This window comes from Vidua macroura, chromosome 1 (genome assembly GCF_024509145.1).
Source record: "Vidua macroura isolate BioBank_ID:100142 chromosome 1, ASM2450914v1, whole genome shotgun sequence".
NCBI classification, from domain to species: Eukaryota; Metazoa; Chordata; class Aves; order Passeriformes; family Viduidae; genus Vidua; species Vidua macroura.
Window position 1 is genome coordinate 41,361,816 of NC_071571.1, and position 26,755 is coordinate 41,388,570.

At 40.3% G+C, this 26,755-nt stretch overlaps 1 protein-coding gene across 2 annotated transcripts in view; it reads right to left on the minus strand.

The window, feature by feature from the left end:
* OSBPL10 (oxysterol binding protein like 10) overlaps window positions 1-26,755 on the minus strand; it is a 112,806-nt gene that overhangs the window by 2,960 nt on the left and 83,091 nt on the right. For both annotated transcript variants that reach the window (XM_053984114.1, XM_053984121.1), the window contains exons 7-11: window positions 19,727-19,873; window positions 12,769-13,252; window positions 4,004-4,190; window positions 2,407-2,589; window positions 477-630 (exon numbers count right to left, since the gene is read on the minus strand). In XM_053984114.1, the coding sequence (XP_053840089.1) occupies window positions 477-630; window positions 2,407-2,589; window positions 4,004-4,190; window positions 12,769-13,252; window positions 19,727-19,873 (1,155 nt within the window). The remainder of the gene's footprint in view (window positions 1-476; window positions 631-2,406; window positions 2,590-4,003; window positions 4,191-12,768; window positions 13,253-19,726; window positions 19,874-26,755) is intronic.

Here is a 26,755-nt window from a genome sequence, read left to right on the forward strand (position 1 = left end):
CTCAGTTAGTCTCATTTCCCCTCCACCTTTCCTCCAAGAAAGGGGAAAGATGAACTTGGTAAAATTTGTTTCCTTTCACACAGATGAAACCCAAGATGTGTTTAGGATGCCAATGCTTACTGGATAAATCTTCCTAGATTGCACTCATTTTAGTATGCTAAGATTACTGGGGAAGCGAGTATGCAGAATTTGAGAAATAAGGGTTGGATTTTACAGAAAAACACATCACTTTATGTGCCTAACATTAGGCACCAAAAATCCAGATCAAAATCAATCTAACTGAAGAGAAGTGAATAAGTTCACAACATAGACATGGAAAAGCCCACTGCTCTCCTTCAAGAGCCAGACTGTCAAAAAGAAGATTTAAGCAGTCAGTGGAACATAACAACACCAGCTCATGACAAAATCCACAGACATTCACTTGTCCCCTGTGCAGGAACTTGCTAAAGGTCTCTAAACCAAGAGACTCCAAGTACCTCTTTGGCAAAGTATTTGGGTTTCCAGGGAGTTGTGAGTGCTGCACGCTGCCTCTCCTCTGCTCGCTGTCTCTCTTCCAGGCGGTGCTTGTGCTCCGTGGCAGCATCGATGTTCCCCTCCTTCAGAGAGTTGGTGACGTGCTGCCACAGGCGCCTGCCCAGGGAGAAGGAGCACAAGGGAGGGTGAGAGAGAACAGCTCTGCCACAGCCCAGTGCTGCTGGACAACAGATTGGTGAGCAGCAGGCTGAGGCCACAATATCCCTGCCTGTTTTCCAATACCACAGCTTGAGAACCATCACTCTCCTAGGATATTCATCACATTTGTGGAACAGATTTTCAGATTCACTCAGCTCCCAGTATTTTGCAGTGCAATTTTCTCAGCAGACTCTATTTATGTTCTCTTCACCACCTGAGCTTTTTTCCTCAAAGCAGGTGGATTTATTTCTACAATTTCCAGTTTACATTCCTGATGTTCCTCCACCCCCCAAATAACAGGTGTTTAATTCTGCATTTTTTTGCAGGTAAGTCTTTGAATTATAAGGGAGTGTTAGCCAAACCCAAGAGTGCATTGACTGGTCTAACGAGGTCACTAGCAGAGGTGATTCTAGGGATTCTAGGGAGCCCCTCTAGGTCTGTGCTCTGTATTCCCAGTTACAGTATTTACCAGCACAAGAGCTACACGTTTCTCACACAGCTGACCACACTCAGATACAGTGCCTTTTATCAGCCTAGCAGAAGCTTTGCCCAGAAAAGCACTGAGAAAAATCCTCATGGAATGGTTTGGGTTGGAAGAGACCTTAAAGATCCTCTAGTTCCACCCTCCCTGCCATGGGCAGAGACACCTCCCACTAGACCACTCTGCTCAGAGCCCCATCCAACTTGGCCTTGAACACTGCCAGAGATGGGCCATCCACAACTTCTCTGGGCAACCTGTTCCAGTGCTTCACCACCCTCACAGTAAAGAATTTTTCCCTAATATCTAATCCAAACTGCTCTCTGTCTGAAACCAACCATAGCTTTCACATATGTGTTTAAATGAGATTGTGTTCACAGTGTGATAAACTGCAGATCCTGCAGAGCCACTGGATGGATGCAATTTGCTGACTAGTATCTGAAAAACACAATAAATACACTGAAAAGCTACTGGTTTCCTTATTTACTACAATCTTTATGTTCCACACTACAGGGGAAAAATGAGTTTGTGGATAAGCAAGTGGTCTAGAAAGTAGACAAATTGTATCTGACCCTGCACAATGACTCAAGACACCTTTGTAAAATAAAAAGTCATTTACAGATAATAAAATGTAGTTTAACTCATATTTTAAATCCCTCAATAAAATGTTCCTAAAATCAATTAAAGTATTGATTTTTCTGAAGATAAACATCAACAGTTATTGACAGTGAATACAGAACAGGTTTTTTCTAATGTAACTAGTCAGAGTCAGGCACATGATGTAGGTGCCAAGAGCCTCAAAACCATCTGTGTGTCTTTATATCTCATACTGCCTCACATTTTATTTATGTTCATACAAATACATACTCTAAAATATATAAAACATGAAGCACCAGTTTCAATTATATGCAACATATAATACATATACCAGTTTGAATTGCTTGCAACAAACTGACTGATTTACCTACCATGTTGCTATCACTTCAAGAAGCAGGTGAAAACACTGCATTACCATTTTCCAGATGCTCATTAAAACAAATACAGGCATTTTCCCGATCTACAAAATTGATGTACTCGTCACTACAGTGTAATTTATGTTCCAAGGAACCAATACACAGCCTCAGCTCTCTATGCCTAGATTTCTGTGCTGTAGGAAGCAAGGAATTTTTGTACCACAGCACTCAGACCTGCAGTTGGCTTCCCTGCTCTGTTCCCTCCCAAAGTTCAAGAGAGCACTGCAAACCTTCTGCGCTTACCTCGATTCCAGCGGCCCTTGGTTGGCTATGGGCCTGATCTTTTTCCTCATAACAGGCAGTTTGGTGGTGTCAATCACTTTGGTGTCTCCATTGCTGTAAGTGAATTCCAGGGTGCCATTCCATTCTCCCTGTGCCTTGCACACAATGGTGTTCGTTGGATTGTGCTTCACTTCAGCTGTAACCCTAATTCAAGGGGGAAGGAAAAACAGACCACAGAAATAACTGGCATCATTTATTAGCAGCACATGAAAGCACTACCTTGCTAAGGGTGCAAGTAGCTTTCTACCTCCACAAATCAATTATTCAAGCTAAGTAGTGATGCTGCCTCCAAAAAAGAAAGACTCATCCCAGGAAAGCTCTTCTAACACTGCAACAGCTTTGGAATGACATTCTAGCTAAGTACAGTAGTAACCCAACTTAAAATTCTGATAACTCAGCTCATGCCCAGACCAAATGGTTACCTCAGCACCCAGAAAAACAATCCCTGACATTGATGTGACATTTTCAATACATGATACTTTCACGCCTGAACATAATGCTGTCAGAGACCTGTGTCAAAAACTTTGGGTATCTTTGTTTTCTTCTTTAGCTCTGCAAGTTCACTTCTCAGCTGCTGAGGGGCAATGATTAAAGCCACCTCATCAGTCAAAGAACTGGTCTGAGAGTGAGCAAAATAAACAGGTAGGACTGAAATGCAGGGAGGAGTTTTGTGTATGTGTCCATGAGCATGCACACATGTGCTTTAGAAAGCCATGTAAAGTAAAATTAATTTTTTAATTACTGAAGCAATGCAGCACAACTCCCCCTATTTTTTACTCAACCTGATGGCACCAATTATTAATCTACAACTGTTAAAGAAAAACCCTGTCAAAACAGCCCCACGTGGACATTTACCTGAACACAACATTGAAATGGTTGATACACATATGGAAAAATAGTTACACCATCTGAAATAAAACAGAGGTAGCCATGCAAAGCACAGTCTCCTCTGGACACTGCAACAGTCCACAGCAGAACAAGAAAGGGATCTGATGTTAATGACTGGGACATCAATCTGAACATGGAAGCAAGACAGGAGGCTGTCTTGCACAGTGCCTCTTCACACCCTTATTAAAAGGGAATCAAAGAAGGTAAAGAAACATCTGCAATTTCAGTGCAGAGGTGGGAGTACCCAGTAGGGAGCTACCACTATGGGCAGTGACACTTTTCCTTCTCTCCTCTTTTCAGCTCCACCTGGAACACCAGTTCATCTACAAGACTCACACAGAAGCAGCAGCTGGGGTAGCAGAAATATCGCCTTTTCCACTTACATTTTTCTGATCCTACACTTACAGCAACTTTTACAAGCAACAAAGCCTGGAGAGATACATTCACTTTATTTTAATGAGAGAAATACATCCAATTCAGTTAAACAACATAATATGTATTGCTACAATAAACTGCCCTGGAGCTCTAAGTCATCTCCAGCACTAATAGGAAAAGAACTTCAGCTATCTGTCTATAAAATACTGCAACAGAAGAACTGAACAGATGCCCAAGAGCCTCTCCCCCGAAATCCAGCAGTAGGTAAGGAAGAGTAAGACAGTAATTGCTGTACCTGTGGACCTTCCCTCCATAGAAGGGCTTGGTGTGGAACGTGACCGTGGCAGAATAGCCCGTTCTGGCACAATTGATGTTGACTTTCCCTCCAAGCTCCACCCATGGGATGGTAAGGATTGAGCGAGCGTAGGCACTGGGCAGGGTGAAGACATACTCTTCCTCGTGTTCCAGCAAGTGAAGAACACCTGCACAGGAAGAGAAGAAAGTGAGGTGATAAAAAGTTCTCTGATAAGACCAGATGGTCACTGTCCAATTACCACCATCAAAATGCACATCCACAGAGAGCACTGTCTGCTAAGAAACTCTGCTCTCTGGAACAAGTTTCTTCCAACAAGCATTTTCAAAAGCATCCCATCTGACTGTGTATTCTGTGGTCCTGCATGCTACCAAACAACTTTTCAGAAAATCTGACTGGATTCCTCACTTTGTATTATTGTTAAAAGCTGGATAAACATAGAATGTCCACCTAAAAAGCCATACTGAAAATTCAGATGCGCTCTCAGTGTCATATCATAATCTTCCTCAAGAAAAAATATGGGCATGGCCAAAGGACTGTTCACTTCTCCTTTCAGTTAGAAACAGCCACGTCCTCCACTGATTCCCTCTCGATGCTATGAAAGGCTCTAAGTCTCTGTGGGTACAACAAGAAAACACGGCATCTACGAATTTCCCATTAACTTTGCTCCTTAATTTCCAAATGCCTGGTTTCTCACACAGGCTTTGAAAAAAATCTTGCATAATCAAAGAGGTGCCCAGCAGGGCCACTGCTCTACTAGCACCAAGTCCAATGTCTCTACCAGGCACGGAAAATTACTGGTAATTCCATCTCATTCTGTATAGGTTCCTCCACCCTCAGCACTATGAGGCTGTAACTAAAAACAACACACAACAGCAGCAGTTTTTCAGCATTACTTGGAAGTTGCACAAAGAAAGCTGCTTTCCTGATCAGACCTTTGGAGCTTCCCCTGGGGCAAAGGATACAACTCTATCCCCATAAAAACTGTAGTTTGGTCTTCAGGATAACATAAGACCAGGACATAAGACCAGGAAAAGAGCACCATAAACCTTGCACACAGAATTAGATCATGCCAAATGTCTGCAGTGTATTTTTCACTAGAGTTTTACAGTCTTATGTGTCCCATTTACTAACTGCCTAAAGGCAAAAATGACAGCCTTGAAAATACTTTTTCACAACAAGGACTGAAAATAACCTATCACAACCCAGAACTCAGAACACAGAAATATTTGGAAAAAAAAAAAAAAAAAAGAAAAAGGAAAGTTATTTTGACATCTGTTTAGTAGCAAGATAAGCTTGAGCCCATTTCCCTTCACCCTGGGGCAGGCAGGGGAAGAACACACTGTTAGTGGTATTGATTAATCTATCTGTTTAAGGGAATACTGACACTACTTTTTCAAAGTGATCTCACATTTAATGATGAAAAACACTAAACAGGAAGACAATACTACTGCTGCCAATATGAAAATATGCCTTTAACACTGCAGGGAAACACAAATTTCAATTACACTCAAAATTAAAAGCACAGAGCTCTAAGAGAGCCCTGATCTTGAATATTGGCTCCAGCTAACAAAACTAAATACAGGCACAGGAAACTCTGCAATTTGTCACTTCTGCCTTCTGAAGCTATTTCACAGGAAAACATTCGCAAACCAGAACAGCTTCATGTGGTTGTTCTCAGAACCTCTGCAACCTTAGCCTCCCAGCAGTAACACAGCCAGCACATGCACTCCGGCAGGCCTGACACAAGGAGCTGGGAGTGCAAAAGCACACAGAAAAGCCATGTCTTAAAAGGACCTTTAATCATTTAGCCTTGGAACACAAGTTCCTCGTGTCACGTGCTGAGCGCTCACCAGCAGTGAAAGGCCAGGAGGACACAGCCAGAACACACACACACATTTTGCCTCAAGCTTCCTTGGCTTCACACCTGCAGAGACATCCAAGCTGAACACACTACAGGAAGGCTGAACTATCCAACTCACTCTGGACACGCATCTGGGAAGAACTTTTACTCAAAAAACTACTCTGGCTATCAAACCATTAAATGGATGCCATAATAACATTAAGTTAATAGAGAACAATTGTAGAATTATAGAATGGCTTGGGTTGGAAGGGACCTTAAAGATCATCCAGTTCCAACCCCCCTGCCACAGGCAGGGACACCTTCCACCAGACCAGGCTGCTCAGAGCCCCATCCAACCTGGCCTTGAACACTTCCAGGGATGGGGCATCCACAATTTCTTTGGGCAGCCTGTTCCAGTGCCTCAATACCTGCACAGAAAAGAATGTTTTCCTAATATCTAACCTAAACCCCCTCTCTTTCATTTGAAAGCCATTCTCCCTTTTCCTGTTGCTACATGCCCCTGTAAAAAGTCCCTCTCCCATCCTCCTCTGACCATCACTGTATGTGATGTTCCTCACATGAGAGGAAACTGATATGTATGATAAACACAATTTCCTTATCGCTCACTATAGGTTTGCCTCTGTCCCCCTGATGGGATCAAGAGCGTTTTCTCCCTAGTCAGGTGGGAGGGGCTCAGAGCTGCAGTGCTGCCAAGCACATTTAAAGTGGAGAGCAAACAGCAGCAGTGACCTTCAATGTAAATATTTAACCACCACAGCAGGGTAGATATTAAAAACTGAACCCAGCTCTCTTGGCAGTATTTTTAGCACTGGTAGCATATTTTCTGAATTCCTTGAACACCTGAATAAATACATGTTTTAATGAAGTGCTATCTCACTTGAAATATGACTCCAGCTCCATAATTACAGTCTAAAGAGATTAAAGGGCAGATCTGAAATACCCGTGACTTGATAATACTTTTAGTATTAACCTGACTGTTTTGCATTCCATTGTTCTCAGAGCCCACATGCAAAATCTCATTTAAGTGAAGCACCACAAATGCTGTGGCTGCACCACCACATCTGAATAGAGACTTGTGCTCCCTTAAGGGAGAGGAAGCCAAAAATTACACTGAGATTCAACATTTGTAACGGTATCACAGTTTGAAGTAACTCCCCACCCTGCCAAGTGTCAATCTTGAGAAATTAAAAGCCAATTAACTTAAAGCTAACAGTCACTTTACAACATGACATTTTAACATCTGCTTATAATCATCACATTGCAACTGATCTTTAAAAACAACTGCTGGAAAATACACAGGCTATTTTTCTTCCCTTGTTTCCCTGCTGTAAGGGATGATTCAAGTTTAGTTCAAAAATGGCTATAAGTAAATACACATGAAAAGCTGCAGAATATTCTCCCATTTTTAGTTTTTTTCCTCTCATATCAAAGACTTCTTTCAAAAACTTCAAATTCCTTTAAAAAAATCAAAAAGTATTTATAGGCAACAATAATGGAAGGATGAGTACACCAGACCAGTACTCTGGGAGGAACAGTGGATTTAGTAATCTGGTTTATTAGGGAAAAATGCTACAGAGAAAGGTGAATTTGTTAAAAACCATTGCAGGATATTGAAATTCCCCCTTGAAAAGTCCTCAACACCATTTACTCCTCCTTTTAACTACAGCAATGTATTCAGAGTCACACCCCTATCCATGACCCCTCAGCCTGCATTAAAAGGAAGTGATGGGCTTGGCATTTCACTCTCTCAGTTTGACTCTTACATGTCCCTCACTGACGCTGCAGCTTTGTGAATTGATTTCCCAGTAACACATATTGACAAAAAACCCCAGAGGAGGCTCTGGATCAATAAGCTGCAGAAGAAACATGTGGGATTTAATGCTTCCCACTGCCTGCATGGAGATCAATCTGAACAACGAATGGCACGTGGGACACGAGGGGCCTGGGGCAGTTTCCCCATTTAAGCAGCTCTTCACCCTGTCTGTGTTTCTCATAACACACGAAGAGGAGCAAGTTACATGTGGGATGAGCCCCACACGGGTGTTGTGCATCACCAACTGCCCAGATCTCCACAGGAAAACAGGAAATGCCAGAACTGGGCTCTTATTGTCTCAAACCTTCCAGGCAGCTGTGCTGAGCACTGCTCATTTTTCAAAGACTGGAACCATTTGCTAAATTAAGTAATGAGTGCCATGCTATATGAAAACGGTTCTAAAAACACTGGGCTAAAAAATATTAACGCAAAATGAGTACTTAGGGAAATACTTAGGTAGCTCTAATTGAATGGAGCAATAAAGCTTTGGGACTGATACATTAAAAAATCACTCATTTCTCAGTACTAGAAATTATAGACCTGTACATTTATTAATACATGCACATACATGTATTTGAACAGAAGAAAAAAAAAAAAGAGAGAGGAAAAAACATTAATTCCTTTCTTTTAAATTTACCCTGGAAAGAGCACTGAACCTTTTACCCACCAATCAGATCTTTTCAAGCTGATTTTCAATTTAGAAAAAATAATTTTTGGAAGCCTATGCCTCACTACTTTTTAAAGCATTTAAAATAGCAGAAGTGAAAACACCACACATAACTAGCCACTTGACGATACACAGCAATCCATTTAAATGTACTTTATGCTCTCTGCAAAATTAACCCATAAATCAAAGATGACACTTTTTGTTGGATTTTGCTGCTCTGAACCAAAATCCAAGAGCAGAGAAGGAACGGGCACGGCTGACACTGAGGTGTACTCACCACAGCATCCTTACCCCACAACCAGTACCTGTTTAAGCATCCTATGGACCATGCAAAAACCATTAAATATTTATATTGACTTTCTCATCCTTTGCTAATTTAAATCTTAATGCGACCCTGTTCATTACAGCCTCATCTCCTCCCTCACTCTTTCATTAGTACATAATTAACTTTAACCAGAATTAGGGACTGCACATGCAACCTAAGTTCTTTTATGCAAAATACCCTCTTTTCTATTCTGGGTGGCTTTCTCATGAGGAAACTCAGTGCTGACTACTCTGAAGAATGGGGGTTTTGTCATACAGCAAATAAAAGTTTCAAGATTTCATTAGCAAGCCAGATTTAGACCATGCATAACCAGAGATGAAGAAAGGCTAGCATATAAAACAGCTCCCCACATGGATTTCCAGCAGTGCTCTCCCAATTGCTCTGCATCTCTGCAACTGATACTTACTTTGAATCAACAAACAAAACCCACAGACAGAAAAAAAAAAAAAACAACTTAGTCACTTTGAGGTGCAACACACACAAAAAATCACACCACTGAGACACTGAGCTGTAGCCTTTGTGTGCCAAGACCATAACGTCCTTAAATCCCCTAATTCTGTAAATTCCTTTATAAACCTTTGTATTTCCATGGCATTCTACGTCACCTTCTAACAAAAAGCATAAAAAGCAATGTGCTCTATATGTCTAAGGACTTTCTATAAAAATACGATTCAAAGCCTCCTCAGACACATTACCATATTCTTTACACACTATAGGTCCAAAAATTCAGTACTACTTTATTTCTGCAAATAGCCAGCTGCAGTAGAAAGAGCTTTAATGAACTGTTGGAGGGACACTCTGTATTGTTCAGTGGAGAGCAAAGTTTCAAAACACACCAGTTGCTTGTAATCAATATTACAAGCAATGCAGGCTACAATGGAGTTTCTGGTCATCATCACAGAATCATAGAATGGCCTGTGTTGGAAGGGACCTTAAAAATCATCTCATTCCAAACCCTCTGCTGTGGGCAGGGACACCTTCCACTAGATCAGGTTGCTCACAGCCCCATCCAACCTGGCCTTGGAAACCTCCAAGGATGGGACATCCACCATCCACAACTTCTCTGGGCAACCTGGTCAAACATAACTGTTCTGATACATATTTGACTAGAACAAGATGGTCACTCACTAACACTAAATTATTCAAAACATTAATTACAGTTCTCTAACACTCTATTGGGAAGGATTTTTTTCCCCCTCCCATATATCAATTAGTACTGATTTAATCTGTAGTATAATGAACCTAATATTGTACCAACAGCAGAATTATTTAACCCAAGTCTCCAAATGGACACAGGTATATTAGAGGCATCAAGGAAACTGTCTTTCAAGTAACATGGTGCCACATCTAAAATCCTTTCTGGTCTTACAAAAAAGTGAAAGGCCCCCACATGTATGCAATTTAACTCCAGCAACAGGCAAAAAAAGGGCTGAATGCTCATAATGAGGGGCAATTAAAAAAAAAAAAGGAGAAAGAGACAAGACAAAATCCCAACAATAGCACATTATTAGTTTGGTCATCCAATGAGCAGTATCAAAAAAACCCCACAACAATCAAAACCCAGAGATTTTGATGATCCATGAGATACTAATTTGTCTCTCATCAAAAGTAGGATCAGTGATTCTGATTCCCCAAAAACTCACTTAATCTGCTTTTAAAATATTAAAATAAGATTTTACAACCTTACTAGCCAACCTTATTATGTGAAAGTTTCTCCAAGGAGCTAACTTTACTTTCTACCTACCTTAAGTAGCTTAATGGGCCTTCTGGCTAACAGCACCTTTCCACAGCCCAACTCACTAACTTCGCTAGATTAATCCACCCCATATGAAATGTTGCAACTCTAACAACTCCCTATCCACAAGGAAAAAAAATTCCAAATTGTATTTCACATTACAAAAATTAGCAGGCCCTGCATTACCAGGTATGTAAATACAGGCTTAGGTTTTCCACACTTCTAGTCCAACAGCTCCTTTTTGTTGGCTCAGCAATCTGTTCCCTGATACTCACACTGACCTCAATCTACTACAGAATTTATACTTATGCAGCACATAAGAAAGAAGCATCTGCAGTAGATTCTAATTTTTGCACAGCTTGACAAATCCACACACCAACTTAATCAGGAAGACTTCCCTGGACCTAAAATAAATAAACAAAAAAATTAAAGAAAGTGCAGTTTCAAGTGAAGGAACTGCACTGCAAAGCTGGCATTTTAAACTAAGGCTGTCAGGCTTAGGCTTGCTGTTTTCAGATGATAGAAAAGCCTCAGGGGTACAACTTCTTGCTGCCCAATGCCAGTCCTCAACATGCAACAGAAACGCTTGGGCTGCACTGAAGTGTCTCCATCACTTCCCAGAAATGCTGTGACTGTGAATGTCCCTGCTCTTGCACTGCTTACATGAACAAAAAGATGAATAGTAACTGTAAACTGGTGAACCCAGACTTCCTCCCAGAATGCACATCACAAAGACAGCAGCAAACCTTGGAATAAAAGAATTTGCTACTGCTGATGTTCCCCAAAGCCCGCCTCCACTCCTGGGATGTCTCCAGGGTCATGAAAAAAAGAAAGAGTAGAGGGAAGAATTTATTCTCACAAGCACACATTAAACAATCCTTGGGGTGAGTAAGCAGTTAATTCTGAGACCCTTTCTCTCTCAAAACTGGGACACATCAGGACTTTGAAGTCTTAAATAATCCCCATAGCAGACACCCCCAATCCCAGGGAACTGTGTGTGCTAGCAGCAAGAGAAAGAAATTTCCCTACTCCTACATAATCATAAGTGACTTTGTGTTTAATTTTATTTCCATTAAATAGTTCCCTTCACTGAGCAAAAGAGCACTAGAAATGAACATGTACCAGAAAAATGCAGAATGTTAAGCCAATGACTCAGGCTGGCAGTAGTACAGGCAGGGCACAGACAGACAGACCAATTTCCCTTCTGACACTCCCTTCCCAACTTCCTTAACTCCATATTCAAAGCAAAATATCTAAGTCATAGGAAGAAGGAGACACACATGCTAACATAGACTTTATCACAAGGGTATCAAAACCAGTAGTAAGGAGGTTTCATGCTTCTTCTATTAAAAAAGGGAATATATTGCCATCAGGGAAGGAGCTACTGTAGTCCTTTCCACTGGTCTTTAGTTTTACATAGTGGAAATAGCAGAATATACCTGTATTTTTTCACCATAATTATTTTGTTGCTATTAATAAGCAAAACCAAACTGCTGCATTTCCCACTCCACTTTTTTGCTGCCTTTAATACTACAGTATTTAACATAATGGTGACAAAAAAGAAGCAAGTTGTCTTCATACTTCTGAGACTACAGTCCAAAAACTAGTTAAGGCAAAACACTAAAATTCATACATAGCATCTTACCCTCAAATGGCCAAAGAGACTAAATTGCTTAGAAATACACTTAACTCAATGCATTAACAGTCAGTGACAACACTGGTACAAGTGTGTGTATCAGTTCAGATCATCCATTAAGGATTTGTTATGACTCCCTGTATTTCTGATCTCAAGTTGGGCAGTGATTTATCACAATGCAGACTGCAGATGTATGATATAGAAAATCAGGATTCACACCTCTACCATGTGGCTTTCTAGACAGCTTATGAAAACACACTAACTTTGCAAACACTACAGAAATCATGATTCTTTGCAGAAACTATGAAAAACAAATGTTAGGCTTATGCAAAAACGTGGTTCTTCTCACTGTTTTGTTCCAATAGTGAACACCAGATCCCATATTACTTTAAAAGTGACCAAAAATGTTCTCACAGAATATGCTATAATTTGTCATTTGCTATTATAACTTAATTATTTTTGAAGTCTGGCCATACATATTAACAGAGTCTCATAAGCACACATATATGCAATGTGAATTTCACATTCTGTCTGGACAGTAAAACATTATATAAACCCTACAGTTTTAATTCCAAACTTCACAAAAGCAAACAGTCATGAGGTTCAAATGAAAGGTCAGAGGGAGAGCAAGTAGGAAAACATTTGGGTTTCTGCTGACACTCAGAAATATTAGCTCAAAAAAAGTAGAATAAAAGCACATTTCTTACCTTCACCTACCATAGAAACACCTATTGACATGCCCATGAACTTGCTTTTGGTCCACACGTGAGCGTTCACACACATTTTCTTCTCTTTGCACTCACAGTAAAAGCAAGATACTGGTGGATGATGAGACACTTGTTCAGCTACAAACCTCAGCTTGTAGCACGTGGACTGATCCTGGCCAAGCTCCTTGGCTGAGTCCTTAGAAACCGTGGAGGCACCATTAGTTCTGAATGCTTTCACTTTATCTTTAGGCACATCCCACGAGCAATGAAACGTTTCACCAATTATAGGGTTATAGGGCTTCTTGGCAACTGCTCCCTTTCGGCCTTCGTGAAAAGCTGTTAGATAATACTCCACAAAGCAGATAATTCTTTCCTCGGGAGTGGTTCCAGCTGCAATTGACAAAAACAGGTCTGGATGGGCCATGAAATTTGCATACATCTCCAGCAGGGATCTTTTCTCCAAAATAAATGTTGGAAGCACTACCTGTATGCAAAGCAGACAAAGGCATGTATGATTTCCCTGTGATCACACTACCGAGGGGAAAGGGGGAGAGAGAACAGTTAGGACAGCTGTAATTCTGACCTGGCCAAATTTTGGGATAGCATATTTCCCTCTCATGCCACAACAATTTAATTTTCTTTGCAGTGTAAATAAGGAGTGAAGGAAATAAGCAGTGGCCTTGATACCCATGCAGGCTGCTTCCTATTTCATTATGACTCTCAAGAGCAGCTCACACAACAGGGATGGGCTGTTCCACGTACATGGAAATCCACCTTTTCCTCTCCTCTCAGTTAATAAACCAGCCATTGTTTTCTTTGTTTACAGGACACAAAAGCATTATTTGATATAAACTAATGTACACCAAACATCAACAAACCAAACTAATCATAACCCTCCAAAATGGGAGAGGCACACCCTCCCAAACCACCAGAAGATGAGTATTTTATATGAACATACCGATCCCCAACCTCTAAGTGGTGGAGAATGTAAGGGGTACATCCATCCCTTCTGTCAAACATCTGTGCTCTATATTTCACTCCTGGGCCACTGACTGCCCACTCTACATGGATTAGGTCCCTTCCAGCCTCTAACAAACCAACCCAAGGAGATCCAACCACAACCAAATATCAAGTCTATTTCCAAGTATAAAACCATCTCCAGGAGCCTTCCCAAGAGGCTGTAGGGAAGAAAGCACTCCCCCATTGTCATCATATGTCATGTCCCCCCACAACTCCCAAGTCAAATCCCCTGCCATCCCCAAGATCTCCTAACTCCCTCAAGCCCATGGCACACCCTCTTCACTGTGGTGGGCCCCTGCATGGCTTCGCTTTATTTCGGACAAGTTTAAACAAAAACTGCACAAACCATTACATTGATATCATGGGTATAGAGAGGCTCCCATGAGCCCAGAAAAAAACCTGGGGCTGAGCACTAGGCAGTCTGCCCTGGAGGGAGCCAGCCCCAAGTGATTTGGATACAGTCTCAAAGGCCTTCTCTAGCAATGATGTTGCCAAAGTCACTCACTTCACAATAACACTTTGTTAGAAGTTTCCAGTGAAACATCCTGGAGGGCACTGCAAGGCAAACAAGGCCTAAGGGACATAATTTATTTCTCTCCCTTCTTTCTCCCCCATGCTCCCCACTTTGTGCAGGTCTGTCGCAGGGGAGCTCAAGGGTTGTTCCCTCATGACCAAAAGGAACTTCAGTCACACACAAATTTATCTTATGTGAATCCAAATGGCTCAATGATGCCAGATACAAACCAAGAGCTGTCATCCATTATAGCAATTCTTCTGCTTTCCTCTTTAAATTTTCACTGTATTTACTTTTTCCCTTTCCCAAAAGAAAGGGTTATTTACAGCAGGCAGGGAGCCACTGTTTGTCACAAACACATTTGCTTTCCCCCTGCTGGTCCAGCTTGCTATTCTAAGTGGGACCAAAGCACAGATCAGCCTTTTTGGATCCCATGGATAATGAAACTGAAGTTTTCAAACTTTTATTAATCATTCAGCCCTTCTCAAAGAGAACTTGTAAACAAGAACAAGAATTCCAGTCACAGTGGCTCAAACAGTCTTTACCGCTGCACAGCAAGTCACAGTACCTCCCTGCAAAAAGAGAGAGCTGCTGTGTCTGGTAACTTATCTGCCTGTTGGCTATCTCCTTCTGTACTTTATATTTACACACATACAGTCCTTTATAGGCTAATATTTTTTACAAGTTTAGACATAAATCAAGCAAAGTTCCATCTGTAATATTCCTCTGACTCTACTCTCTAAGCCTTGAGGACTCCACATGATTTCTGCTACCATCCTATTGAGGCCCTGAATGATGGAGGACCTTAATTTTACACTATGTGGGGCAGATTGAGTGCTAAAGACAGCCTACAGTCCTGGTGGTGTGACAGTCGCAGGCTGAGGAGAGTAGTTTTCAAAAATGAAATCCAAAACTTTGAAGGCAAAGTGAAACGCCAGTAAAGTTTTCTTATTTTTAGCTCTTTAAACAATTCTGTCTTATTTGCAGCATTCTCATTCTGACCAGATATTCATTATCCAATATCATATTTAAAAAATGCAATTCAGCAGTTGAGATCCTCAATTCAGGATCTCGTTTTAACATAAACTGTACACTAAAAAATCAGGTTACCAAAGGGGAAAGTGACAGCAAAACATATAAAAAAATCTCCCTAACTTCTGTCTAGAAATACCAGTAGTGCCTTTGCGAGTTCACTGCAGAGACTTCAAAGGGCAAACTCATTTGAATAAACAGCACTCTGCATCTCACTACGTCCAAGAGCCTCTCTCTAAAGACAGTGACCTTTATTAGCACAAACAGAGGAGAAGAAAACTGCAGACCGTACTTCAGATGATGCAGGTTTTATGGTACAACACTAAGACTGCTGTGGTTTCATCGCACTGTGGTGGTCATAGAGTTTTGGTACCTCCTCCCTTAAGTTCTAGATGTGTGCTTTGCTTAACACAGCTACAGCAGCACTGCCTCTAAATGAGATGTGATGTATCACTGGACTCTAATTATTGAGTTTCAAGAATCAATTTAAAATCTGAGTAACGCCTGAACTTCAGCTCAAATGATCTTGCTTTAAAAGCCCAACTAAGCTGGAAATGACATCCTTAATTGTGGCAGGAATGGATCCACTGAATAATGGAATTGTTTCCACACAAGGAGGCAGAACTATGAAATAAAAATAAATGAGTTTTAAAGCTTACACAACTGCAGTATTACAAAATATGCCTACAAAACATTGCCTTTTATTAAATAATCTCATAGCCTCGAAGTTTCAATATGCAACACCACCATACACCAATGTGGAAAAAAAAAAATCACACCAATATTTTTTTTTTAATTAGCCCTATCTTGATTTCTGCAGAAATAAGAAAAATAAAAATAAACTAATTTGCAAGTGTACTGCATTCTTCTTGCCAGCACTGGGCTGTTGTGCACTTGTGCTAGCACTCCAGCTTTTAAAGGAATGAGGGTTTCAACTCTTCTGCAGCCAGACAGAATGAAGTGTCCAGAAAAATACACTTAGGACCCATGTTCTTTATGCTGGCTTTGGACAGGACTATGAATTTTTTTTAATTGCAGAAGAAGTCAAAACTGACTAATTTTTTCCTCTGAGAAAATGCCAGCATGACAACCAATTGGACAAAAGAAACACTCTAGAATAAATACCAAGCTGCTGAAGTCTGAAGCAAAAAAATTATCTCACTGCATTCTGAAATGTTAGAATAATCTATTCTTACTCTTTCTCAGGCTTCAGATTTAAAGAAAGCAGTTTAAGAGGCATTCTTCCATTTTCATTGAGGTTAAAAAGACAATACTGGTTGAAAACTTGATTATAATCTCCTAGGTTTGAATTCACTTAATTAGATCTGAATGCAACTGAGAAAAATGAGCACAATGTCTTAAGAATAGAGGTATTTATCCCCACTATTATTTACTGTGAGGAAAAACATGGGTCTCAGCATCATTCCCTAATTTTTTCAGAAATCCAGCCAAGGTACCTCATGTTGAGATATGCTTCTCTTAGAGGTGTAAATCTGTAATCTGTATCACTGTGGGAATAAAACAAGCTATTTTCATGCCACTTACATTTTAAAATTGCAAGGTAAAAGAATATTGGCAAGAAAAGTAAAAACTTATGACATCATGAACATACCACAATGTTAATTTACAACAGGTTGATATTCTGCAGAATTACTGGCAGCCCTTTTACAAAGAATGGCAACCCTTTATTTTTAGCACATACTAACTGTAAAGGAAGGTAAGGGAATGCAGGGGAGTGATCACCTATCTGTACAAACTGTTAGCATTAACTGCGATTCATTAGATGCCATTTGCCAACAAAGGCTGTCAGTGGGTTTGGGCACTATTTTTTATTTTTTAAAAGTCTGAAGAACAAACAATTTAGAAATTTGTTTTTTTTTCCCCAGCAATTCTAGTTTTAAATGAAGTTGAAAGTCCTATCCCAGTCTGAAGCATCAGTTGTGTACCACATTCTGCTCCTGTGAACTGCTCCCCACCCAACTCTCTCTAGCAGCTGTTGAAGTCTATTTGGCCACCATGATGTTTAGCCCATTCTAGCAAATCCCCACATAGATTTGATGCTTCACTGCAGGTGTTCTCCTTCACAGTAGTTTTTACTCCTTAACTCCTCACTAAAAAGTAAAGCAGCATGACACATTCCAGAAGTGAAGCACCTCCACAACATTAAATGTGGCTATTTTCACTGTGGGAAACTGCTGTCAGCACAGGCAAGGCCATGGCTAACAGAAAGATAAGATGCTGTTTCCTGTGATATGGAATGTGAAGGTAATGCTCATGCATCCAGAACCCAAAACCACCAAGGGCTCAGAAAAAGCTGTTTGTTCATGTGAGTATCATGCAGCAATCCACAGCTCTCAGAATGAACCAAAGACACAGCCCTAGGGAAGAAGGCACAGGAAAATGGAAACATGTAAAAATATCCTCTGATATTAGCAACTACTGTGCCACAACTACTTCCAGCAGAAGGTGATGAGCATCAAGGTGCTCTGAAATCTGACTTTCAGAGGAATAATGAAAAATGGGAAGAAGTACAGCCAACAAACCCAGCTTTACCATCACATGTCAGCAGCCCTAAGGGCCTCATGCCAGTAAGCAAAGTTGATAAAAAAAGCAGCCAGCTGTCCTGTATTTTTTTTTAATCCTCAAAATGGGCAGAAAAGTGATGTGCACATGTGGCATGTCTCATTAATACTTATCATATGTGTATTCATGCATCACACAGACTACAAACAGATCTAACTCTGCCATATGCCTGTTCCTCTTCTCATTTCAACATTCATCATTATCTTTAAAAATTGTGCTCTAAGAACACTATGTAAGAAACAGGTTATCATATATGTATTTATGTTCATGTTTGTCTTATAAGTGTCAACTCTTCTCTTATTTACAGGAATTTCTCTTACTTATATTAACTGTGTGTCTTTGGGTTTTGCCTACACTGCCATGACAAAAAGATGACAGTGAAAATCAGGAAAGAAAAATCTTGGTTTTTGCCAAAGACAAAATGTTCTGGAGACACAAGAACCATGGATGAGAAATCTTGGCCTAGTTTGAACATTATAGACTCAGACAGCCTTAGAAAACCAACACAGAAAAGAGGAAGAGTTAAGAAAAAGTGAGAATGTAAGAAAAACAAAACCAAAAATGAACTGCATATAACCCCAGATGTACTAAAAAGTGACAGGTATAAATTATTCAAAATGAAATCATGAAACTTTTGTTTTATTTAGAATAAAACATTCATTTCTGGGCAGCTACTCAGCAACAGAACACAGGATTGCTCAGTCTTAAAAATGTAATTATTTTAAAACACTGACAATTGTTCCAGAGGAAGCAGAAAAACAATTTTGAGAAAACTTTATTTTGTAAGAAAGTTATAGTTTTTGATTAACGTGTAAAAAAAAAAAAAAGAAAAGCATATGAACTCTTCAGAATATCAAAATGCCCATGAGAACAACTTCCTGCAAAACTGCTTCATGTGCCAGAGAAATTCTCTGGTCCTTCCAAACTTTGTATTACTTGTGGAGGGTGTCAGAATGAGCTCTTAGTTGTGAGAAGTGGACAATAGAAGTTTTATTTGGGGGATTTTAAGGTAGAAAACCCTTGTGCAAGGAAAGGATATTCCATATATTTACAAATATCTCCTTGATTATTTATTAAGCCCCATGAGAAGGTTTCACTGGAATACAGGACTATTCAAAAAGAAGCACTCCTTGCTTCTTTAACATCTACCTCATTTCCAAAACTCTAAGGACTTAAGGAAAAATTTCTCAGACACTGTAATTTCTTTGCTTGTATCAGTATGGATAAGCTTGTGACAATACCGGTTCTAGGACCAGAAGAAAGCACAGAAGGTTAAACTGCTGAGCTGCTCAACACAGACAAGAACTGATACACTGAAGACTGTAATTTCTTTACCATCATGGTGTTTCTTTTTTTTTTTTTTTTGAAGCTGACTTGCAATTAAACGGAACCCAATCCACAAAGCAGTTATGTGAACATGTATATCCTTCATCCATACAATAGCCATTATTGTTCCTCAAACCCCCAGTGCACCCTGACATACTTGTGGGTTACATACACAACATACGGTTGCTCTGAAAGACTTGAAAAAAAATAAGCAAGAGTTCTGAAGGAGTTTTTTTCTTCTTCTTTTTCCTTTCCCTCCCCCTCCATCTCTAAAATACCTGATGTGGTCACTTCATGTGAAAGCCTGATTAGCAAGAGACAGCACTCCATAGCTCTCTGGGACCACACTTTTATAAAGAGGAAAACTTGGCTGTCCACAGGGGCAAAACACATTCACAAGAACTGGCTGTGCACACAAACACACAGAAGGATGAGAAGAAAAAACAACAGCGAACAAATATGAAAGAGATACAGTGTTCATACCCTGGTAAGGTCCATGCCAAGTTTGAGCTGAGAGATGAGATGGAGAATTACACTGCGTTGATCATCCATGACTCCTAAATCCTCCTCTTCATTATCTTCAGTATCTGTCATTTCATCTTCAACTAGGATCAACTCAGAAGCTGAATGCTGAAATGAAAAGAAGGGTCACCATCTGGACAAAAAGATACAGAATGGGTATTTTCTCCCTACTATATGTATTAAAAAATGGAGCTGTCTCGATGGAACTGAAGACAGCCTCTGTTAAAGCTAAGAAAAGATACAAAGTCAAAATAAATTAAAAATCCAGTGATGGGTTCATAAAGCATTTTGATCCTTTCCTCAGAATAAGAGTATTAAGTATGAGATGCTAATTTACACATTCTCTTCTCATATTTATACTGCAGTCACGTCAGATAAAACTCATAGCACATTTAAGTAACAAGTCATCTTTTCATTAAATAGAAATATGCAGTTGAAAATGAGTCTTCAAGTTTGTTTCATAAATCTCCCCAGCAAATATTCATGTCAACACAGATGCTGCATGACCCGATTTCACAGTTTTTTTCCTTTCTCTATCCAATTTCAAGGTTAGATATCTCAGAAAGTCAAGATACTAACTAAAGAAGATAAAAAGACAACTACAATTAAAGAACATACTTCTGAAAATAACCCAAAGACATTAGATTTTGGGAAGTAGAGCAGTGCCATAACTCTTTATAACTATCGCAACACTTCATCACCTTACAGCACAACACCCGTGCTGCTGAGTTTCCAAAAATACAAGCTGAATATCAATAGACAGGCACCATGCCAGTCCCTTCAAGAAGAACTTTACAGCAAAAGGGATAATGACTGTGATATTTTATTTTTCCTCAGGGTTTACAATGTATAACTAACAATAATCCAAAGAGGTGGTAGTTACTTTGCTCAATCCATTGAAACCACTCTGCAAGCCTTCCAGATATGTATTCAAGTAAGCTTTTTGTACTTCAAGGGAAAAAAAAAAAAAAAAAAAAACTGGGTTATGTAGATGAAAAATTACAGCCCAGCATGACATTATTGCCCAAAGATTCCATGCTGTAAATGAGACAACACTGCCTGCAAAAGTTAGCATTCTTTCATGCTAAATTGCATTTCTGCAGGAACAGCTAGCTCATTACATAAAACAAGAAATTTTTCATCTCACTGTGGAAGCCTACGCAACTGAAAAGTTTCACTAAAACCAGCTAATATCCAGAATTAGGTTTCAAAGGAATATTTCTGAATGATCACATTAGAGACCCCTCAGGTGAACTGCAGCTTGTGTAAGGGGAGTTTCTTTGAAATTAAGTTACAAGAGGTTTCCAAGATTTGAATAAAGTACTTTCTCTATTTTTTTCTAATTACTTAAATATTTAGGTAGCTATTCCTGAAAGAATAGCTATTTGGTGAAACCCAATGACATCTGCAAGTAACTTTACAGCTGCTTTATTTAGAAAGTAGAATATGTAGATTACATAAAACAGAATCTGGTGAGCTGTAACCTCAACAGCTTGGAGCTTTTCAAAAGGACAAAACCACACTTTCTTCTTCCCACTCCCTCGGAAAATAAAAGGAGAGAACGATAAGCCCTTTTCTCCCAAAATGCACAGCATTATTACCCAACTGACGCCTCACTGACAAGTTCAATTAACATAAAACCTGACAACCTCACACAAAATTATCAGTCAGGGAGGGATAAAGAACTGAAGTCTGGCAGAGTCATACAGGCTATGATTTATTTGGACGTACCAAGAAAAAGCAGTATCAGAACTTACAGGAGATGCTTCCACAGGAGGCTTCCCTTTGATCCAGCTTGACCTCATTGAGAGCAGTGAGCTACCGAATAGGCTCTGCTGCTTCTGTTACTGCCATGAACCGAGCTTGCAGCAGCAAGCAAGCTCCAGCAGGAATTAACAGCGCTACAAAAAAAGCAAGGGAACCTCCCCTCCTCACTCCCACCCCCTCTTTTTTTTCTTTTCCTCTTTTTTTTTTTTTTTTTTTTTTTTTTTTTTTTGCTATCTGAGGGGTTGGAGAGTGTGCACCGGATGGCAATCTGCTCCTTGCGTTTCCAGTCACATGGCATTGAGATCAGTGAGCTTAAATGCACGCAGCTCCAACTGGGAAATGGTGCTGCTGTTCCCAGAGGATATCCTGATCGGCGGTTCTCCAGGAGGGAGGAGAAAAGGGGCACAAATTTGTGTGAGTGTGCACAAGTGTGAGACAGAAAGAGGACAGAAAGAGAACATGCTAGCAGGTAATATCCTTTTACATGAACATATAACAGCTGCGTAGCCTTAAGTTGCTAACAGCATCAGAAAACAAACAAATTACCCATTACCAGTCTGCAGACTAAATTACTTACTAAGAATTTTCTTTTTCTCCCAAAGACTGCACATTTACCCAGGGCCAGAAAATCCTTCTATCCTTCTTTCTTTGTGAAATAGATGTTATGCTTTCCTTGCCTCTTAACTGTTACTAAGAAAATCGCAACCAACTCAGAATATTGTGTGAAATTACCCCTCTCTGCTACCCTGCAAAACATCCGCGGTCAGAGCAAGCCACCCTATGGACACTTGGGGTCCTTACTAAAGTAGCATTGGCATTGTTCTAAATGAAAGCCTTTCTGATCATCAGGGAGGATGAGCACAATGTAACATTAAGATCAGTCGTGTTTAATGAGCACACTGTAAAGACTAAAATCTTAATTACCCTAACTATCCCTATTCTAAGGACTTGTGTAAGGTCACCAAAAAAACCACAACTCTGCTATTACAGTCATCAACACACTAGTGACTTTCAGTGAATGACATGCAGACAACTGTTCTTTTCTCACTTTCCAAGGAAAAGAATTTAAGGAAGCAGTTTACAATCTATGCTACAGGAACTGAAGAGCAGTCATATTCAGAAAGCAATATCCTTTCTATATTTCTCTTTCTCCTCATTAGCCGTTCTATGTAACTATTAAATAGGTTTTTAGGAGCACATAAACTAACTTTAACTAACATGTATTTCTTTAACTAACACATTTTCTTAAACCAACATGTAAGCACACACAGTGTGAGTGGACACACGCAGCCACAAAATACAAAGCTAGTGCATCTTTAAAGTGTCATAAAAGTTCAACCATTCTTTAATTCTTTTTCTATCCATGAAAATAGCATGCAGTTTAGTAGTATCCAATGCATAAGCATCCAGCAGAATGCAAAGCATTATGTGGACTGATTATCCTTTAACAACAGCTTTTCTGAATTACCAGACACAGACTTTTTTTTTACCTCATCCTGTAAAACGTAACTGCGCAACTGACCTAGGAAAGCAGTGATCTGCTCCACCCCTGTGTGGTCAAAGCATAATGTAAAAGCCATTGAGCTATGCACTGCCCAGCCGGGGAAGCACAGCCTGGCTTAGGTGCTGACCCTGAGAAATCCAATACTGAACCAGTTACAACCAACCACAAAAAGGGGGCTTATATTTAAAATCATTTTAATCAAAATCGGTTTCCAATACCAGGCTGAAGCACCAACATTTTTCAGAAAGATCTGAAGAGAAAATAAAAGATAATTTCTAAACATCACAGGAAGAGATGCACTTCAAAGTTTAAATGCCAAAGACATGAAAATACACACCGGCAGAGAGCTATTTTAAACAGGTCACCTCATTAGAACTGAGATCGATTAATTTAGAGAGGTCATCTGCAGGGACACAAAACGGATGCTCTAGTCAGCAGTCTCCATCAGAAAACATGCTGATTCTTTTTTAACAGAGGAAACCTGTAAGGGTAAAAAATTGTTTCTGAAGAAAATATTCTGCATTTAAAAAAAATGCTTTTAGAAAAAAGACACTTTAACGAGCCTGGGATAGAATCACAGAGTCAAAAGCTATACCTCTGTGAAAGGGCAAATGTGCCTCTGTCCTTCTACAGCTTCTTCCACGAGTTATTTTTTCAAATTTAATTGCTGTGCTGGAGATTAACTGTTAGGTAATTAATACAGGTACAGCTCAGAGCTTCATTTTCCAACATATTTCACAAACCATACAATGCAACAATACTGTCAAGAATGACCTGGGTGTCATCTTGGTTAGTTGAGGGGAAGAAAGGAACACACAGAATCAGAGTCTCATATAGGTTGGAACAGACTTCTTGGTATCTTCATACCCTGTTCAAGCAGGTGCATGTAGAGCCAGTTGCCCAGGACCATGTCCAGCTCAGTTTTGATTATCTCCAAGAACGGAGACTCTGCAACTTCTCTGGCCAACCCATGCTGGGTCAATGCTCTCCACAGCAGAAGTGCATATTCTGGTGTTCCGATTCACTTCCAAGTGCCCACTGCCTCTTGTCATAGTGTCACTGGGCACTATTGAGAAAAATCTGTCTCCCTGATCTTCACTCCCATGAGGTATTTATACACATTGATAAGATACCCCTGAGCCTTCTCATCTCCAGGCCAGACAGTCCCAGCTCTCTCAGACCCTCCTCATGGGAAGGATGCTCCAGAACTTTCATCATCTTTATGGACTTATGCTGGACTTACCCCAGTAAGTCCATGCCCCTCTTGCACTGGGGAGCCCAGAACTGCACACAACACTGCAGATGCAGCCTCACCTCTGCCAAGCAGAGGGGAAGGATCTCGACCTGATGGCAACACTCTTCCTAATGCAGCCCAGGAAGCTGCTGGCCACAACAACATTTTGTTGGTTCATGGTCAGCTTGTTATCCCCCAAGATCTCTGCAGAACTGCTTTCCAACCAGATGGCCTCCAGCCTGTAATGATGCAAGAGTTTACTCTCAGGTATCTCCAGATACAGGACTTGGCACTTCCTTGAGCTTATCTTTAAGAGACTCCTCTGTGTCCTGACTGCCAAGATCTCTCTCTCTATGGCAGCACACAATCCCCTGGCTCATCAGCCACTCCTCCCAGGTTTTTCATCACCTACCAACTTTCCAGGAGTACACTCTGCATCATCATCCTGGTCATTAATGAAGATGTGGAACAGTGCCAGTCTCAGTATGGACCCCTGAGGTACACCACTAATGCCTGGCCTCCAAATGGACCTTGTACCACTGATCACAACCCTCTGGGCTGGGTTGTTCAGTTTTAAATCCATCACTGCCCATGTATCTAATCCATACCCTGTCAGCTTGTCTGTGAGGATGTTAGGGAAGACAGGGTCAAAAACCTTACCAACATTAAAGCAAACAACATCCAATACTCTCCACATAAGCACCAAGCTAGTCACTACCATTGTGAGGGGTGTCATGCTGGTTAAGCATGATTTTCCCTTTGTAAGTCCATTATGACTACTTCTAATTGCCTTCTTGTCATTTATGTGTTTGGAGATACCTTTCAGGGATAGTTGCTCCACCACCTTCCCAGGGTCTGAGGGAAGGCTGACAAACCTGCAGGTCCCCAGATGTTACTAGAACACCCAGAGAGTTCCTTCTTGCCCTTTTTTCAAAAATGAATGACATTCACTTTCCTCTAGTCTACACAAACCTCTCCCGAATTCCATAACCTGTTAGAGACCCTGGAGCTCTATATGTGCAGCTTAAGTGCTGCCTAATCTGTTCCCCCTCCACCAAGGGTCAGTCTGCCTCCAGACTTTCCCTCTGATCTCAAAGTCTGTTACTGGTAAAGGCCAAGGTAAAGAAGGCATAGAGTAACTCAGCCTTTTCTCCACCATGGTAGTAAGCAGAGACCATGAAAATTCTGGGATATCAGGGACATGTATATCTAAGACATGCTGAGGTCCTCATATTCTTCATATAATTACAAAAAAATACTCTAAGAATCTTAATTTAGGCATGAAAACATTTTTTATGTACTATAAGAAAGACTGTAGTCAGGAGCAAGAGGATGAATCTTAGGACTTAAAAACATCCAGATAAAAACATACCATTTTGTAATATTCCAAGGGAAGCATTCTTTAAGTCCTTCTATGTTCAAAAAAAAATGCAAAATATTGTAAAAAAAAACCCTATTTACAAAACATGTCTGCATCAAGAGGAAGACAGAGTAAGTTAGAAGAAATATTAAACAGAATTAGCATTCTCAAACTAGAAAAGGATTGTCGTATTTTCCACAGAGTCCTCTAATTATCTTTGGTCCCTATTAGTGCATATAAAAGCCAAAGGCCTCGTTTTGATTTTCAGACTGCCTTCAATAACAGCATAACTTTGCAAGCATCATTTACACTTGCATTTGTGTAACTCGAGAGCTTGCAAGCAGGTTTTCCGTGGGTGTTAGATTAAATATAACTCCGTAAGGTCAGGGAGCTTTAGCACATTTACATTAATGTGAGAAACTGGCTCCACAAGATTTTCACCAGTTTCAATACTAAAGTTAGAATTCTTTTGGTAAAGCATATACAGTAAGAACATCCCAAAGTAGTAGCATATAATGAGCTGTTAGCTTCTTGCAGAGCTTGTCACTGGATCAGAAGTGACATTACTGCACTAACTTGCATGTGCCACTTCTCTTCTTCCATTGGGCACCACACATTTAATTGCACTTACTGTAGCATGAACCTGGCAGAAAAGCATGCAAGCTTACTGTACCCATCCCTCATTAGCAGTGATCAAATGTAGCTTGTGCAGTAAGTTGTACTTATTAAAGTATTTTACATACAGACTAGCATACTGTCATGCTACTGGTTGTCGTGGGCTGTCCTTGGCTAGGAGCCAGGTGCCCACCAAAAGCATTCTCACTCCCTTTCTCAGCTGTGCAGGAGAGAGAAAATGCAATGGAAGGCTCATGGGTTGAGTTAAGGACAGGAAGAAATCACTCACCCATTACCTCATGGCTAACACAGACTTGACTTGGGGAAATTAGTTCAATTTATTACCAATCAAATAAGAGTAGGGTAATGAGAAAATAAAAACAATTCTTGAACACCATCCTCCCACCATTTTTTCCTAGGCTTAACTTTACTACTTCCTACCAGCTTCCCCTCAGTGGTGCAGAGGGACAGGGAATGGGAGTTGCAGTCAGTACTTCACACCTTGCCTGA